This window comes from Alligator sinensis, unplaced genomic scaffold, assembly GCF_000455745.1.
Source record: "Alligator sinensis unplaced genomic scaffold, ASM45574v1 scaffold400_1, whole genome shotgun sequence".
NCBI classification, from domain to species: domain Eukaryota; kingdom Metazoa; phylum Chordata; order Crocodylia; family Alligatoridae; genus Alligator; species Alligator sinensis.
This window is the reverse complement of record NW_005841897.1, coordinates 245,993-259,163: the sequence shown is the minus strand read 5'-3', so window position 1 is coordinate 259,163 and position 13,171 is coordinate 245,993. Positions and strand designations below refer to the sequence as shown.

At 48.9% G+C, this 13,171-nt stretch overlaps 1 protein-coding gene across 2 annotated transcripts in view; it reads left to right on the top strand.

Annotated features, from left to right (window-relative positions):
- Positions 1 to 201: 201 nt before the first annotated feature.
- Positions 202 to 13,171, top strand: part of FADS6 (fatty acid desaturase 6) — a 14,723-nt gene continuing 1,753 nt past the window's right edge. Inside the window, exons 1-6 of one of the 2 annotated variants that reach the window (XM_025197507.1) lie at positions 202 to 264; positions 4,093 to 4,637; positions 7,569 to 7,735; positions 10,454 to 10,634; positions 11,860 to 12,047; positions 12,878 to 13,057. In XM_025197507.1, coding sequence (XP_025053292.1) covers positions 4,121 to 4,637; positions 7,569 to 7,735; positions 10,454 to 10,634; positions 11,860 to 12,047; positions 12,878 to 13,057 — 1,233 coding nt within the window. In that variant the 5' untranslated portion in view covers positions 202 to 264; positions 4,093 to 4,120. Of the gene's footprint in view, positions 265 to 3,938; positions 4,638 to 7,568; positions 7,736 to 10,453; positions 10,635 to 11,859; positions 12,048 to 12,877; positions 13,058 to 13,171 lie in introns of those variants that run through there. The other variant, XM_014517236.2, reaches the window with a different exon arrangement.

Below are 13,171 nucleotides of genomic sequence, written 5' to 3'. Positions count from 1 at the left end.
ACTGGCACACAGAGGCGGCATCTTCTAAACGTGCTGTAAGTTCAGATGTTATCGTAAGTGGGCATCATCTATGGTTTTAGAAATAATTTTTTTTTCCCCTTAAGCTGAGTACATCATGCTACTGAAGATCTAATCATTTGAAGAGCTCGTTACCTTCAGCCTCTGAAAAGAATATGATGTTCTGTGCAGTTCTGGTTGTAGATCATTGCCTAGCAAAATGAGCAGCTCGTCTTGGGATCTAGCTGTAATTTTCTCAAAGCACAGGTCAGACGCTGTTAAAACAAGTTTTAATATTTTTCTTTCTTCCTTTTTCCCCCCTTCCTTAATGCATGCTCCATCCCATCCTTTTTTTGCTGTTTGAGCTTTTTTTTCCCTCCATGTACAGAAGGTAAATATATGCCACTTAGAGAAATCTGGCTGCATGCTGGTATAAATTGAACATGAGTTTGACTGTTATGATGAAGAAGCATCTCTTTTAGAGTGGAGCCAGTCAGGGATGACCGGGTTGGGCCAGGCGCCGTGCAGTGTGCTAATGAGGGAGTCGCTGCCTCGTGGCAGACCAATCCTGGAAACATCTTTGCTAGGTGCAAACATCCGCCAGAGTTTTTCCAAATCATTTTTGGCTTATTGGCTCTCTTAAAAACCCTTTGCTTTTGCTATTTGCTGGTGGCGTGGTATGAATGATCAACTGCAGAAAGTCTCGTGGTAGCATTTCTCTTGCCTGGTTTGATGCATAGGACTTTGAATGCAGGTGAACGAGGAGTGATAAATACCAATGTCCCAGATAGAGATTTGAAGGAACAATCATTTTAGTTAAAATTAGTGTCATACCAAACAGGCCAGAAAAGTCCTCCTCTCTGTGCTACTTATATCCCAGACAAGGTTTAAGAAGTAGATGATGCTGAGACCTCAGGCTGGCCTTCTTCACAAGAGGCAAATTTAATCAACTAATGAATCATAATGAACCAAACTCTACATTTATACATAGTAATCTCGTGAATCAAGTTTCCTGTACTCTTCAGTCAGCTCTGCCTTTCAGCCTAGGTGGCTTTTAGTTTAGATTAAGGAAAACTTCAAAGAAGGAATCAATAGCCTAGAAATGTAGAACAATAGGGCAGGAACAGGGTCATCTAGTTTATGCCTCAGCTCAAGGCAGGATCAGCTGTGTCTAATAATCAAGGAGCAAATGCACATTCTCCATGAGATAAGAAGAGGAGCATTTTTCTTACCTTGTATCCTTTCCTGGTCTCCCACTGCATCAGCAGGCAGGCTGGTAGGTAAGTAGCTAAAAGAGCCATAGCTAAGAGCCTGCAATACCAAACTATTGTGTTTGGAGCAATAAGAAGAGTCTGGGGGTAAAATAGGTTTCAACCCTCACATAGTCAAGCAAAGCCAATGTAAACTCTTTGGGTGCAAGTCATGGTACAGGCAGCCTTGCTTGTCTATGCCAAGAACGTGTGCTGGGTCAAGATAGGGCCAGCTATATTTGGGCCAAATCCCCAGTCTAGAGAATGCCTTAGAGCAGTGGTTCTCAATCATTTTGAACTCAAGGCACTCCTCATTGGACCTGAGGCCCCTCCATAACTGCTGTGAATTGAATGGCACCCAATTTCAGAAACTAATTTATTCATTACAGAGCTACCTCCTTGCAGAAGGGCTGGGCAGTGGCAGTGGGGGATCATGATGCCAGGCAGGGATGAGCCTGAGCCTGTGCTTATCTGCTTATCCCTGCACACCTTGCTTATCTGCTCCCACCTTGCCGCACTCTTCATGGCCCCCTGGTTGAGAGCCACTGTGTTAGGGACATGCCAAGTGTTTAACCTAGCAGCTCAGTTCAGTAGTGGTAGCGGGGCAGGAAGCTAAAGCTGTTCCAGCCAGGCTGCTGTTCATCTACTGTGAAATCCAAGGGATCTTCTCCTTCTGACAAAGTGGCTGTGATATCTTGTGGTCAGGAAGTGACGGTCACTCGGTGGTGCAGCCGGTGCATGTGTGGCCCCATTAGAGAGGTTCCACAGATGGGTACAAAGTCCTCACCCGCAAGGGAGAAGAGTGGCACGACAGAACGACTGTGGTGCTCCTTGGGGGGGGCTGCTAGCCCGGCACCTGGTCCTCCCCCATGGTCCGACCCACCTTCCAGCTCTCCCCTCCCAATCCCCTCTCACCTCCAGTCTCTTGCCGGCTATGCCTTCAGTGTTACTCTGATTGCTGTTCAGGAAGGCAATCCTTGGGTCGGGAGTAAACTCACTGGTCACCTTGCCTGCCCAGCCGGGCCAGCAGCCCCCCCACCTGGGGCCTGTGCTGTCCCTCGGGTGCTTTCCCTTTACAGGAGTGCTCCCATAGACACTGGTCGGGGCCTCAGCTGTCACGGCTGTGGCCCCCTTTTCCTCTGGGGAGCCTCCGCAGCGTTAGTTTATCTACTGTTTAAGACCTCAACTCCTGGGGATCAGCCCTGCTTTGGTGGAAGCCCCTGCTCGGGTTCCAGTCTCACCATGCCAGTCTCCTCTCCTCTAGCTTAGGGTTAGCTTCTGGCACGAAAGCAGGGGAGTGCCACCCAGGCACCCGTTTGTGGTCCCCTCCACCCCTGAAGCCACAACCCGGTCCTCCAGAGTCAAGTTCAGACAGAACAAAAACTCGGGTGCCTGTCCACCTCCAGCAACCCCGTGCTCCCGGGAGCTCCTCTTCTTGCTGCACACAGGGGCTACACCCTGTGCATGTCAGAGACTGAACTTAAAACCCTGGAGCCCAGCCTCCTTCTGTCCATGTGACTGGGTCTTCTGCACCCCGGGACCAGGGTGCAGCTAATTGCTTCATTAGCTGTCTGGCCTTCTTAGTCCCTGGCTCAGTCCACCTGGGCTGCTGTTTCTTGCTGCCCTTCCTGGCTCTAGCTTTCCCATCCTGTCAGGCCATGCTAGCAACAGGGGCAGGGGTTCCCTGCTACAGAGACCCCTTTGCAGGGAGGCAAAACCCTGGTGCTTCGACCCTCTCAACTTGCAGAACAGGCCAGTGCAAGCGAGGAGAAGGAAGCAAGAGCATGCGCGCTGCTGGTGATTCCTAGTGCCTGCTCCCTGCGGCCACATGTCCCCTTGCCTACTTGGCCCCTTTTCCCAACTCTTTGCTTTTGTTTGCCTGCTTGCTAAAGACTATTGAACTTCAGACAGGCACCCCTCCCCCTGTTAGCTTTTACTGTTGCATTTTCCCTCAGGAATAAATGAAACTATATCCTCTGTCCTAGATACACGGCCTGTGCCTCTCCGTAATTTCCACCAATGCATTTCTGCACCTTTACCATTCCCCCTGCCTGTCTCTGCAGCTCTCCGTCTCTTATCACTGTCCCCCCATCACTCCTTCTTTCCCTCCCCATGAGCCACACGCTGACATAAAAATTCCCAACTACTGGTTCATTTAGAATAATGTTTCTCTTCCTTGATCCTTTCTTCCCATCCCAAATCAGCTGCCTACATGTCAGGATGTTGGCAAAGAAGGATAAGGATAAGCCCCCAAATCCCTTGGGGTTAAGGGTGCTTTTGGGAGTGGCATGGGGTGGGAATATGGTAAATAGCTCACTGTAGTGTAGGTACTGTCCCTTCTAACTAGCAGCTCTTGGCATGCGTGCAAGTACCCCCCGCTGCCCTGTCTCCCTCTGCCTCTCCCTCTCGCTGCTTGTCTCCAGCACAGCTCTTTGCTTCTGTATAGGAGCAGTTACTTCTTTTTACATCTCTGCCCTTCTTGCGTCCTTCGGCTGTGGCGAGAACGGCAGCGCTTGTGGGAGCCTGTCGCGTGGGCTATCCTGTCTGACAGGGAGAGTTCACGGCAGCAGCTGGAAGGGAGTGGAGGAGGCAGATCCAGGGAGAGGATGTGAGGGCAAAAAAGGGGCTGAGTCTGGAGATGGGACCAGCGCCAGCTTCTCATCGATTGAGCTAAGCAGTTTGAGCTCAGAGGCTGCAGGCATTTTTCTGCTTGTGCGCTGGCACCGCTGCCAAGGCCAGCTGCATTTCTCTGCGGTTTCTCTTCTTGAGGCAGCTGCCTTTGTCACCTGACTCTGCAAAGGCACCCGGGACCCTGCACCACTCAGCACTGTCCTGTGCCCTGCAGGGAGATGGAGCCGTAGCAGGAGATACCGATGGAGAACATGGTGCTGCACCAAAGGAGTCAGGAGAGGAAGAAGCCAGACGGGGCAGGAGCTGCTGGGCTAGAGCAACTGCAGAAAAGTTCTCCCCTGAGCCACCAAGCGGGGCAGCAGGAACTCCTGGGAGAGGAGAGCTGTGCCCTGGAGAAAGGTGAGCAACTGGGGCCAGGGGACACGTCAACCCTGGAGACGGCAGAGCCAGGGAAACAGCTGCTGAATGGAACCGGGAGCCAGGGGCTCCCAGAGCAGGAGGAGATGCCGAAGGGACAAGACCCAGGGCCTGCAGTCCTGGACGGTGACGGAAATGTTGCCTCAGGAGAAGAGATACCGATGGCCTTTCGGAGAGCTACCAAGGGGGACACCGAGCCCTCCGAGCAGGGGAGGAATGAGGAAGCCCTGATGGGGGAGCTCTCGGAGCTGGTGCACAAGGTGGTGAAGAGTAGCACCTGGTGGGAGAGATACGGCGTAGACAACTGCATCATTGCCCTCAGCCTCCTCATCCTTCCTGCAGGTACCAGTGACAATGGGGTGCCCACTGGGAGGGTTTGTGTAAACCCTGGGGTGCGGGGAGCAGAGCTGGCGGGCAGGGCCCTCAAGTCTCCTTCACAAGGGTGAAGACTCCCTTTGCACTATCTGGGCAATAGCAGACCCTTTCACACCACCTATCACGTGTGTGGCTTCTCCAGCGCCTACTCTATATCCTCTATGATGGGCCAGTGTCCCAGAGCCCTTCTCCTCCCACCTCAGGGGAGAGGATGGCATCAGGGTCCTGGACTATGTGAGCACAATGCCCTGCAGGCAACATAGCTGAACCACTGGGGATGGGTTTTGGAGATCAAGTCCGACTGCTAGGGTGACCCCAGATAAAGCAGAAAGGGCTGGGATCCCAAGCAGAGGGGTGGGAATAAAAGAATGGATAGGACTGAGCTGAGTTCAGCCTCTGTGCCTAGGATCAACTCAGGCTCAAGGAGTTAATCTTGTGAATCACCAATTTAGAGGGTAAGCCATAGGAATGAGACTCAAAACAGTTGGGTTTAGTTCCTGGCTATGCAAACTCTGTAACTTTTCAAATGAAATCTCATCCCAGTTCTCTATATGTTCCATGGGGATAATTACAGCTGATTAAAACATTTCACAATAGAACATGCTTCCACTTGAAAGTCTATGCATCTCTATTATGACGGTGCCTATGCATCTCTATTAGCAAGGCAGAAGAGCTGAGGTACAGGGGAAGCCAAAGCTGCTGTCTATGCAGTGCCTCGGGCGTCTCTGATTGAACTGCTGGTCAATGCTAGCACTGTCTGTACCAGGGGGATTTATAAGGCGGGGCAGGCAGCTCAGCTCCAAGGGGCAAGGTTCATTATGACATTCAGAGGAGCGATTGGGGGAATGCTTATAAATATGATAAGGTATTATTATGAGAGGTATTATTAACTGCAAACAGAGCTGGTCTCGCAGCTGTTTCCTGGGATGTGCAAGCATTGCCCACCCAGGTCCCATTTTACAACTTGGCAGCATGGCAGTGTGTTGTTTGTTTGGGGCCAAAGTGAGGAGTACAAGAGACTGCCTCTGGCAAGCATAGGGGCCGCAGTGTCCTATGGTTGCTGGGTCTCCACCCATCCTGAGACTGCCCAGCGCTTTGTCTGCTTCTGTTCCTTGTGCTGTTCTGTGGCTTCCCAGACCAGTTTGGAGGCTTGCAGCGCATTGCAACATTGCCCAAGGAGGGAAATAGGAAAGCAACAACCTCTTCCTGACAGTGTCTTTGAACACCACGGTCCAGTTTATTTTCCTGGAGTCAGTAGTGTTACATGTCCCCCTGGAAGCACTGTTTCCTCTCCTCCAGGGTTGATGGGCATTGGAAGGGGGGTTGGACATGTTGCTTTTCCTGTGTCTATCCAGTCTAGAAGTCCCTAGTCAGGCAGAATTCCTGTTGGCCAACTCCTGGGAGGGACTGAGCCCTTGCAAAACCCATTGCTCTCATTGGGGTGTGTTAGTTACATACTCCATACAAATCCGGATGAAGCTCAGTGGGCGTTTTGCCTACGGACTGGAGAACACCTGGATAAGGATTTGGCCTTCTAGAGAAGACCTGCTTAATCCTCGCATAGGCAGTCTCCCATTGCCTTCCTTCAGTGGGAGTTTGCCTGAGTGAGAAATAAATTAGGTTCTTGGAACCAGTGCCTCCCTGTTGTGTAGCACATTTTTTGGCTGTGAAGTACGCAGTTCCATGCAGAGATCCCCAAGCTAGCTGCCTGCATGTGCTCTCAAATTGGAAACCATCTGGCTGCATTTGCACACTGTCGGCCCTGCTTCCAGCTTGGTAGCTAGCACACGCAGAGCTTGCTCAGGCATCTCTGTCTGGCATTGCTGTGAGCCTTGTAGACTTATCCTTGGGGTCTGGGTGCACAAACACCTACAAGGACAGCAGGAAAATGGTGTCATCAGTCATCCCATGGTGTTGGTCTGGGCATCCTGGGAGTCATGAAGGAAGGCATGGTGAAAAGGGGAAGGGGCCCCCAGGGGAGAATCGTCCTTGGGATACAGAGAGCTAGGCACAGGCAGGGATGGATTTCTGGAGTGTTTGACAGTGAGAAGAGCTTTGATCTTCACCTGCAAAGAGAGGAATTGTTCACAAGGAGAAAGAAGGGGAATGCAGTGCAGTAACTTTGGGGTCCCACATCCAATCGCTTCTAGGCATCCTTGGGCCAATCCCTATTACGTTTCAGGAAAGTGAGAAGACCAGAAGGGAGGAACGTGGAGGCCCCTTCCTTTGGTTAGCAGAGCTGGTAGCTTCGACTCCCTCTGGGCTTATAGAGCTCAAAGGACAGGTTGATGGTGACCACTAAAAATCCCAGCATAATGGTCACTCTGGGTATTGTCCTGGTGAGGGAGGGGAAAAAGAATGATAGGAGGAGGGGGGAAGAGAGGACAGAGGTGGCCCGGCACCCCTGGTATGGATGAGCAAGGGATGGGGTCCACACAGAACCATGGTGGGGTTATGGGAGGCCCTGGTATGGGGTAGAGTGGACAATGGAGAAGGGTGGATGTGGGGATTAGAGGCAATAAGATGACTTGGGGGCGACGTGGAAAATGGAAGCGCCTCATGGATGAAGGGGCAGGATGGCCATGATGTGAAAGGTCCTCACACAGTCCTTGGCAGGAGGAGGAAGAATGGAGACTTCTGGTATGAAGGGAAGGAGGTATGAGCATCACACAGATGTTTGGTGTGAGGGAGGGAGGGAGAGGGGGTGGATTCCACCAAGTCCCTGAAATAAGAGGGGTTGGGGGTGGCAGAGATGGGAGTGCCGGGGTGGAGTAGAGGAGTTGTGGAGCCCGTGATATATAGGAGCACGAAGGCTGATGGGGCACTGGCCATTATACCGGGCTGCTCACACCTGGCTAGAAGGTGAAATGGTTCCAAAGTGTCTCTTTCTGTCTCTAGGGTTTCTATGCCTGCGTTCAGACAACGCCTTGCCTTTCCTGTTGGGCATCTTCATCCTTGGCATAGTGCACTATACAGTAGCAGTGAAAGCAACCCACTTGGCCAGCCACAATGCCTTGATGGAGTCCAAGACTTGGGGAAAAGTTTGGGCCATATTCTTCATCGAGGTACGTGACCAGAAGCTCCGGGGTGTGGGTGAGAATACATTGTCACGTTGCTCTCTGTGGCAGATCTAGAAAATCTAGCAGGAGAAACAGAGTGGTGTGGTGGTGCTACAATTATGATTCTGCATGAATGTGGGATGCTGCTGATACTGTGTTATCTTCTCGCATGGGGGAGGCTGCACGCATGTGTTTGTACACACATGGAGATAGGGATAGATGGTAGGCATAGAAGGAAATTTCCTTTGGCAGTGGAATGGAAACTGGAGCAGAAGCAGTTTTGCCAGGTATTTGAAAGCTAAGAGTGGCATTTCCTAGCACCGGATTCTGAAGTGAGTCACACTGACATAGCTGAGATTGGAATTTGGCCAGCGGGCCCAAATCACTGCCCCAGCACGTTGCAACATGGCAGCAGCCAAAAGGAGGATTTGCTGTGTTTGGAATGCCAAAGGAAGTAAGGAAATCCATGTTACTTGTTCTCCTGAAAGTCAATTAGATAGGATAACCATAATAATTTGAGGAAAATCTGGGATGGGTAAAAGAATATGCAACGGTGAGGTGGGGGGTGCCAGGGGGCACCAGTATGGGGGCACAGTGCCAGGGGCCCCAGATAATTGGCTGGGCTCCCTGGAGCAAATTGAAGCAAAAATGCTGGATTGATGTGAATCCTCTCATAAGTGCCTGGCTCCTGACTCAGGAGTTGAATGTGCAGGCGGGTTCTTGCCAATCTGGGTCTTCTGCTTCATTTTTCTCCAATGGCTGGGATGTTAAGACAGTCTCCAAAATTTAGAACTGTCCTGGGCAGTCCAGGACAGATGATCACCCTACAATTAGAGAGAGGATGGAGATGGACTTTTCTCTGTGGCTGTAGGGGACTGGACTAGGAGCTCTGGCCTCAAACTCCAGCAGAGGAGATTTTAGGTTGAACTAAAGAGGAAGTTGATGATGGGGGTGGTTAAGCATTGGAACAGGCTAGGTAGAGAAATTGTGGGATTTCCAAGAACAGGTTAGACAGGCATTTGGCTGGGATGGTTTAGTATGATATGATTCTACCTTCAGCAGGGGGTTGGGCTAGATGACCTCATGAGGTCCCTTCCAGCCCTATTTTCCTATGATTCGATGACAACCGAGAGTACCATGATGACCTTACACACGTCTGCATCATGGGGAGTTCGGAGAGACAGCTTTAGTCCAAAAACCTACACGAGTATCACATTTCAATCAATGGATTGATTGATAGCTGGGCGTGTGCTTCTGAAGCAGGGGGGTTTGAGCTCCATTTCTGATGTTGCTGCAGACCTGCAGCCACGAACTGTTACGCGAATACAGATCTAGTATAATACATTATTAAGACATCCAAGTCATATATCAAATTCAAGTCCGTGTTGGAAAATGACAACAAAATATCTTTCTAATCTCAGAGGGCATGGTCTGCAGATCTTAGCAGGAGTTTTCATGTAACAATTCATGCATTCAGAACAGCCAGACTTAGTTGGGATCACTTAGTGGAGTGGGGTGGGAGGCTGAATTCTGCATCTTGTTGCCCAAGGAAGTTTAAGAAGCTTTAAGAGAAGCTTAGGTTTAGATAAGTTTTAAGTTTAAGTGAAATTTTCTATCAATCACAGGTTTGAGAGTTAGGCTGAATAGGAGATCTTGACCTGAAATCAGAGAAAGAAGTGTATGGTTTTAAGAGTTGGGGAAAGATGAGCAATAATTAGAAGTGTCCTTTATATAAAGAATAAAGCCCTCCAAACAAACAAAGACAGTCACAAAATAATTTAAGTAAAGCATGGCTTTTTCCCTTCATTTTGGCTGTAATTCCAAGTTGGCATTTTTCTGTTTCTTTTATTATACTGAAGTATATTCCTAAACAGGTAGCATAGGTCAGATAGCATAAGTTATGGGGACAGACTAGCACAAAAAGAGGCATGATTTTAAGATTGGGATCTCTGACTTGAAGTACATTTCAATGTGCTGTAGAAGTCCACTTTTTCTATTCACTGGTTGGAATGAACCACCTAATCAACTCTGTTGTTAAGGTGATGCACTGCTTTTTATGATTTGTTATTTTCTGATTTTTATTAGAGCCATGTAAAAATGCTAACTTGGCATTGGAAAACATCTGATGGAGGCCCTAGGAAAAGGTTTTTTTCCCCTCAGAGCATTGCTACCTGAAGTCTTTCAGGGTCCAAAAACCAAGGGTTATTTTTCAGGGTCCAAAAAATAAGTTTTATTTGAGACAGTTCTGGGCAAATGCGACGTGATAGCAGTAATCCAAACATTCAATTCAACATAGAGTGCAAAATATGACTCTGAATTCTGTCCCCATATGCGGGTTGCTTGGATTCAGGATTTTTGACAAAGTTTGTTTCTAAAAATAAGTGCATATTTCTCTGGAGAACTGGAGTGGTTTTATCAAGGTGCATGATCTTGGAGCATAGTGCTGTCCTCAGCTATGAAGCACATGTCCTTGTATAGCTTGGGAAATTAGCTGCCATGCTGGCATCATGCATCTTCAGGAACATTGAAGGCAAATGTATTACTTGCCATGACTGCATGCCTGGTTTGCAAGACCTCTTCTCCAGGTGCACACCAGTAACAAAGCCTTGAGCATGAATCCCTGTAACAATGTCATCTTTCCAGAACCAGTGCTTTGTATCGGCCTTGTTCTGATCTGTGCATGTCAGCTGTGGAGCACTTACTTTCTTTTGCTTTCTCTTCCAGGTCTGTTCAGCTTTTACAGTCGAACAGGGAATCTACAACCACGTGAAAATACACCATGCATACACTAATATTATTGGCCTGGGTGACTCCAGCAGCTGGAAGCTTCCTTTCTTGAACCGATATGTCTACATGTTCATTGCACCCATAGCCATCCCTATTTTAACCCCTCTAGTAGCACTTGGTATGTTGTTTTCCTCTGAGTTTTTCATTTCCTGCTGCTTGGGTAATAACTGCAGAGGAATATTTTTTATTATTACAATTTCCTGGACAGGCCCCCAAATGTAGCTAAAGTGGATTTTTTTCTTTTTAATGGGGGTTCCAGTTAGGTGCCTGCACTAGGATATGCACAAACGCAGTCTTTATCCCAAAGAGTTAGGACAAGACATAGCAGGTGGGCATAGGAAGGAGCTGGGCAGAGACCGATGAAACTTTTTGAAGACCTCAGAACTTGACCAATGAAACAGGCTCTTAAATAGAAAACAAATGAGGTTTAAAGCAGAAACAAATCCATACTCTGCTGTGTCCTAGATGGCACTGTGCAAAACTGTTCTGAAAGCCAGGAAACCTAAGGTGTAGGAAGTGGAGAGGGGAAGGGCTGCACCTGGAGTTTGTACGTAGTGACTGCGCAGCACCTCTGCTGAGGTTGGGATCTGGATGCCCATAGGAAGCCTGGCTTTTGTTGTGCAGCTATGGGGAAGGGTGGATTGCTGTCCATGGGCATATCTAGAATTTGAAGAGGGGGTGCAGATGGTGAAGTGCATCATCATATATAAAACAACACATTTTCACAAGTTAAAAATAAACTAGATGCTTTACTAATATGCTAGGGGCCTAGGGCTGCATTACTCCGTTTGAGATGGAAGCCAAAACATAACAGAACTCCATGGGAATGAGTTAAAAACAATCTGCAGAGCTGTGAAATAGGAGCTTCATTACCAGGAGCAGCTAGTAGACAGGATAGCTTGATTGAATCACAGAATCATAGAAAATGAGGGTTGGAAGGGACCTCAGGAGGTCTAGTCCAACCCCCTGCTCAAAGCAGGATCACCCCAACTAGATCATCCCAAGCAAAGCTCTATCTAGCCAGGTCTTAAAAACCTCCAAGGATGGAGATTCCACCACCTCTCTGGGTTGTGAAACATCAAGATTGGTGGAATATCAAGACTGGTGGAAAATCAAGACCATTACACAGAGGAGAGGGTCATTAACACTCATGGAATGAAGAGTTTAGAAGGGATCAGGTAGATGATAATGAGCCATGAAGTCAAGTGACTCCTTCATCACTGCCCGACTAGAAATGCTGCTGCCATGGCCAGACAGTTGGTTTAATTTCTGGGTGAAGAAGGACCCCCACCCCGGATCTGCCCCTGCTGCTGTCCCACATGCCAATGTTCTTCCTTTCGTAGATTTACTGAGGAATGTCAAGTTGGCAACAGCTCTCCGGACAGTCTGCTGCATGTTTCTGGGTCTCTACTCCCATTACTGGCTCCTGCTCAATGTCTCCGGGTTCCAGTCAGTGTGGTCCGCCCTCCTCTGCATGTTAATGACACGGTCACTCCTGGCCCATCCTTTTCTCCACGTTAACATCTTCCAGGTAGACGTCTCAGGTTCAGCATACCCCAAGGTTCCTGGAGGCAAAGCAAAACCTGCTTGTAGCAGTTAAAGATGTCTTGCTTTGACTTTGGCAAGTGGCAGCTCTACCAGTTTCAGACCAGTGTCTCTTGATTTTGTTTGCACTAATTTTAAACCTGATTAGATTCAAAATGCAGCATGTAGAAGGGTAAGCAAGGAGAAGCGTAGACGGGCTAGACTCTCATCTCAGGGCAGTGCTATAGAAATGGAACAACTCTGTTGACACTGATGACATTTCTCCAAGTGTGTACTGATAGAAATGAGATCATTGGCTCCTTTTCATCCAAGGAGGCAATATTAACTTCAGCAAAGGGGCGTTTGGGGGAGAACGGCATGATCCCAGAACCATGGGGGCAGGTGGTTCCTGCAAGCTGGGAGGTCACTGGTAGATCAGTCTTGACAGGCATTGGATGAAATGAATATGAATGGCTAGATTTGAAATATGTTGATGCAGAGTAACTTCTCTGAATTCAGTTTGTTTGCTCTGGGCTAACTGAGCAGCAGTCAAGTTTGGTATGTACAACAGAAGCTGCTTCTTTGCATGGCGGACTCTGGGAGAAAGTGTAGAGAGCAGTGTGTGCATGCGTCCATACCTGCCAGCTTTCTCATCCCCATACAGTAGGGGATTTGCAAAGTCATGAACAGAAAAGGAACGAGGAAATGGAGAAACCACCACTCTTCAGCCGTTGCTTGACACAGATGTAGCTGCCTTGCCCTCACAAAGCTGTGTCCCTTCCCCCTGCCTGCCTGCCCTAGAAGCAGATGCCAGACTCCTCGTGTTTTTTCTTTTAGCACATTGGCCTCCCCATGTTCTCAGTGGATAAGAAGCCCAGACGGATTCACCTCATGAGCCTCGGTGTTTTGAACCTGCCCCGGAACATCCTGCTGGATTGGTCTTTTGGGCATTCACTCATCAGCTGCCATGTGGAGCATCACCTCTTCCCACACCTCTCGGACAACATGTGCCTGAAGGTAAGAGGTTGCAGGAGAGTGGATACTTGTGTGTGGATAGCAAGAAAGTACTCGTGAGCGTGAGAAAAGGGAAGCGTTGAGGTGATGAGGAGATGAGCTTGCATCTCCTCTGCC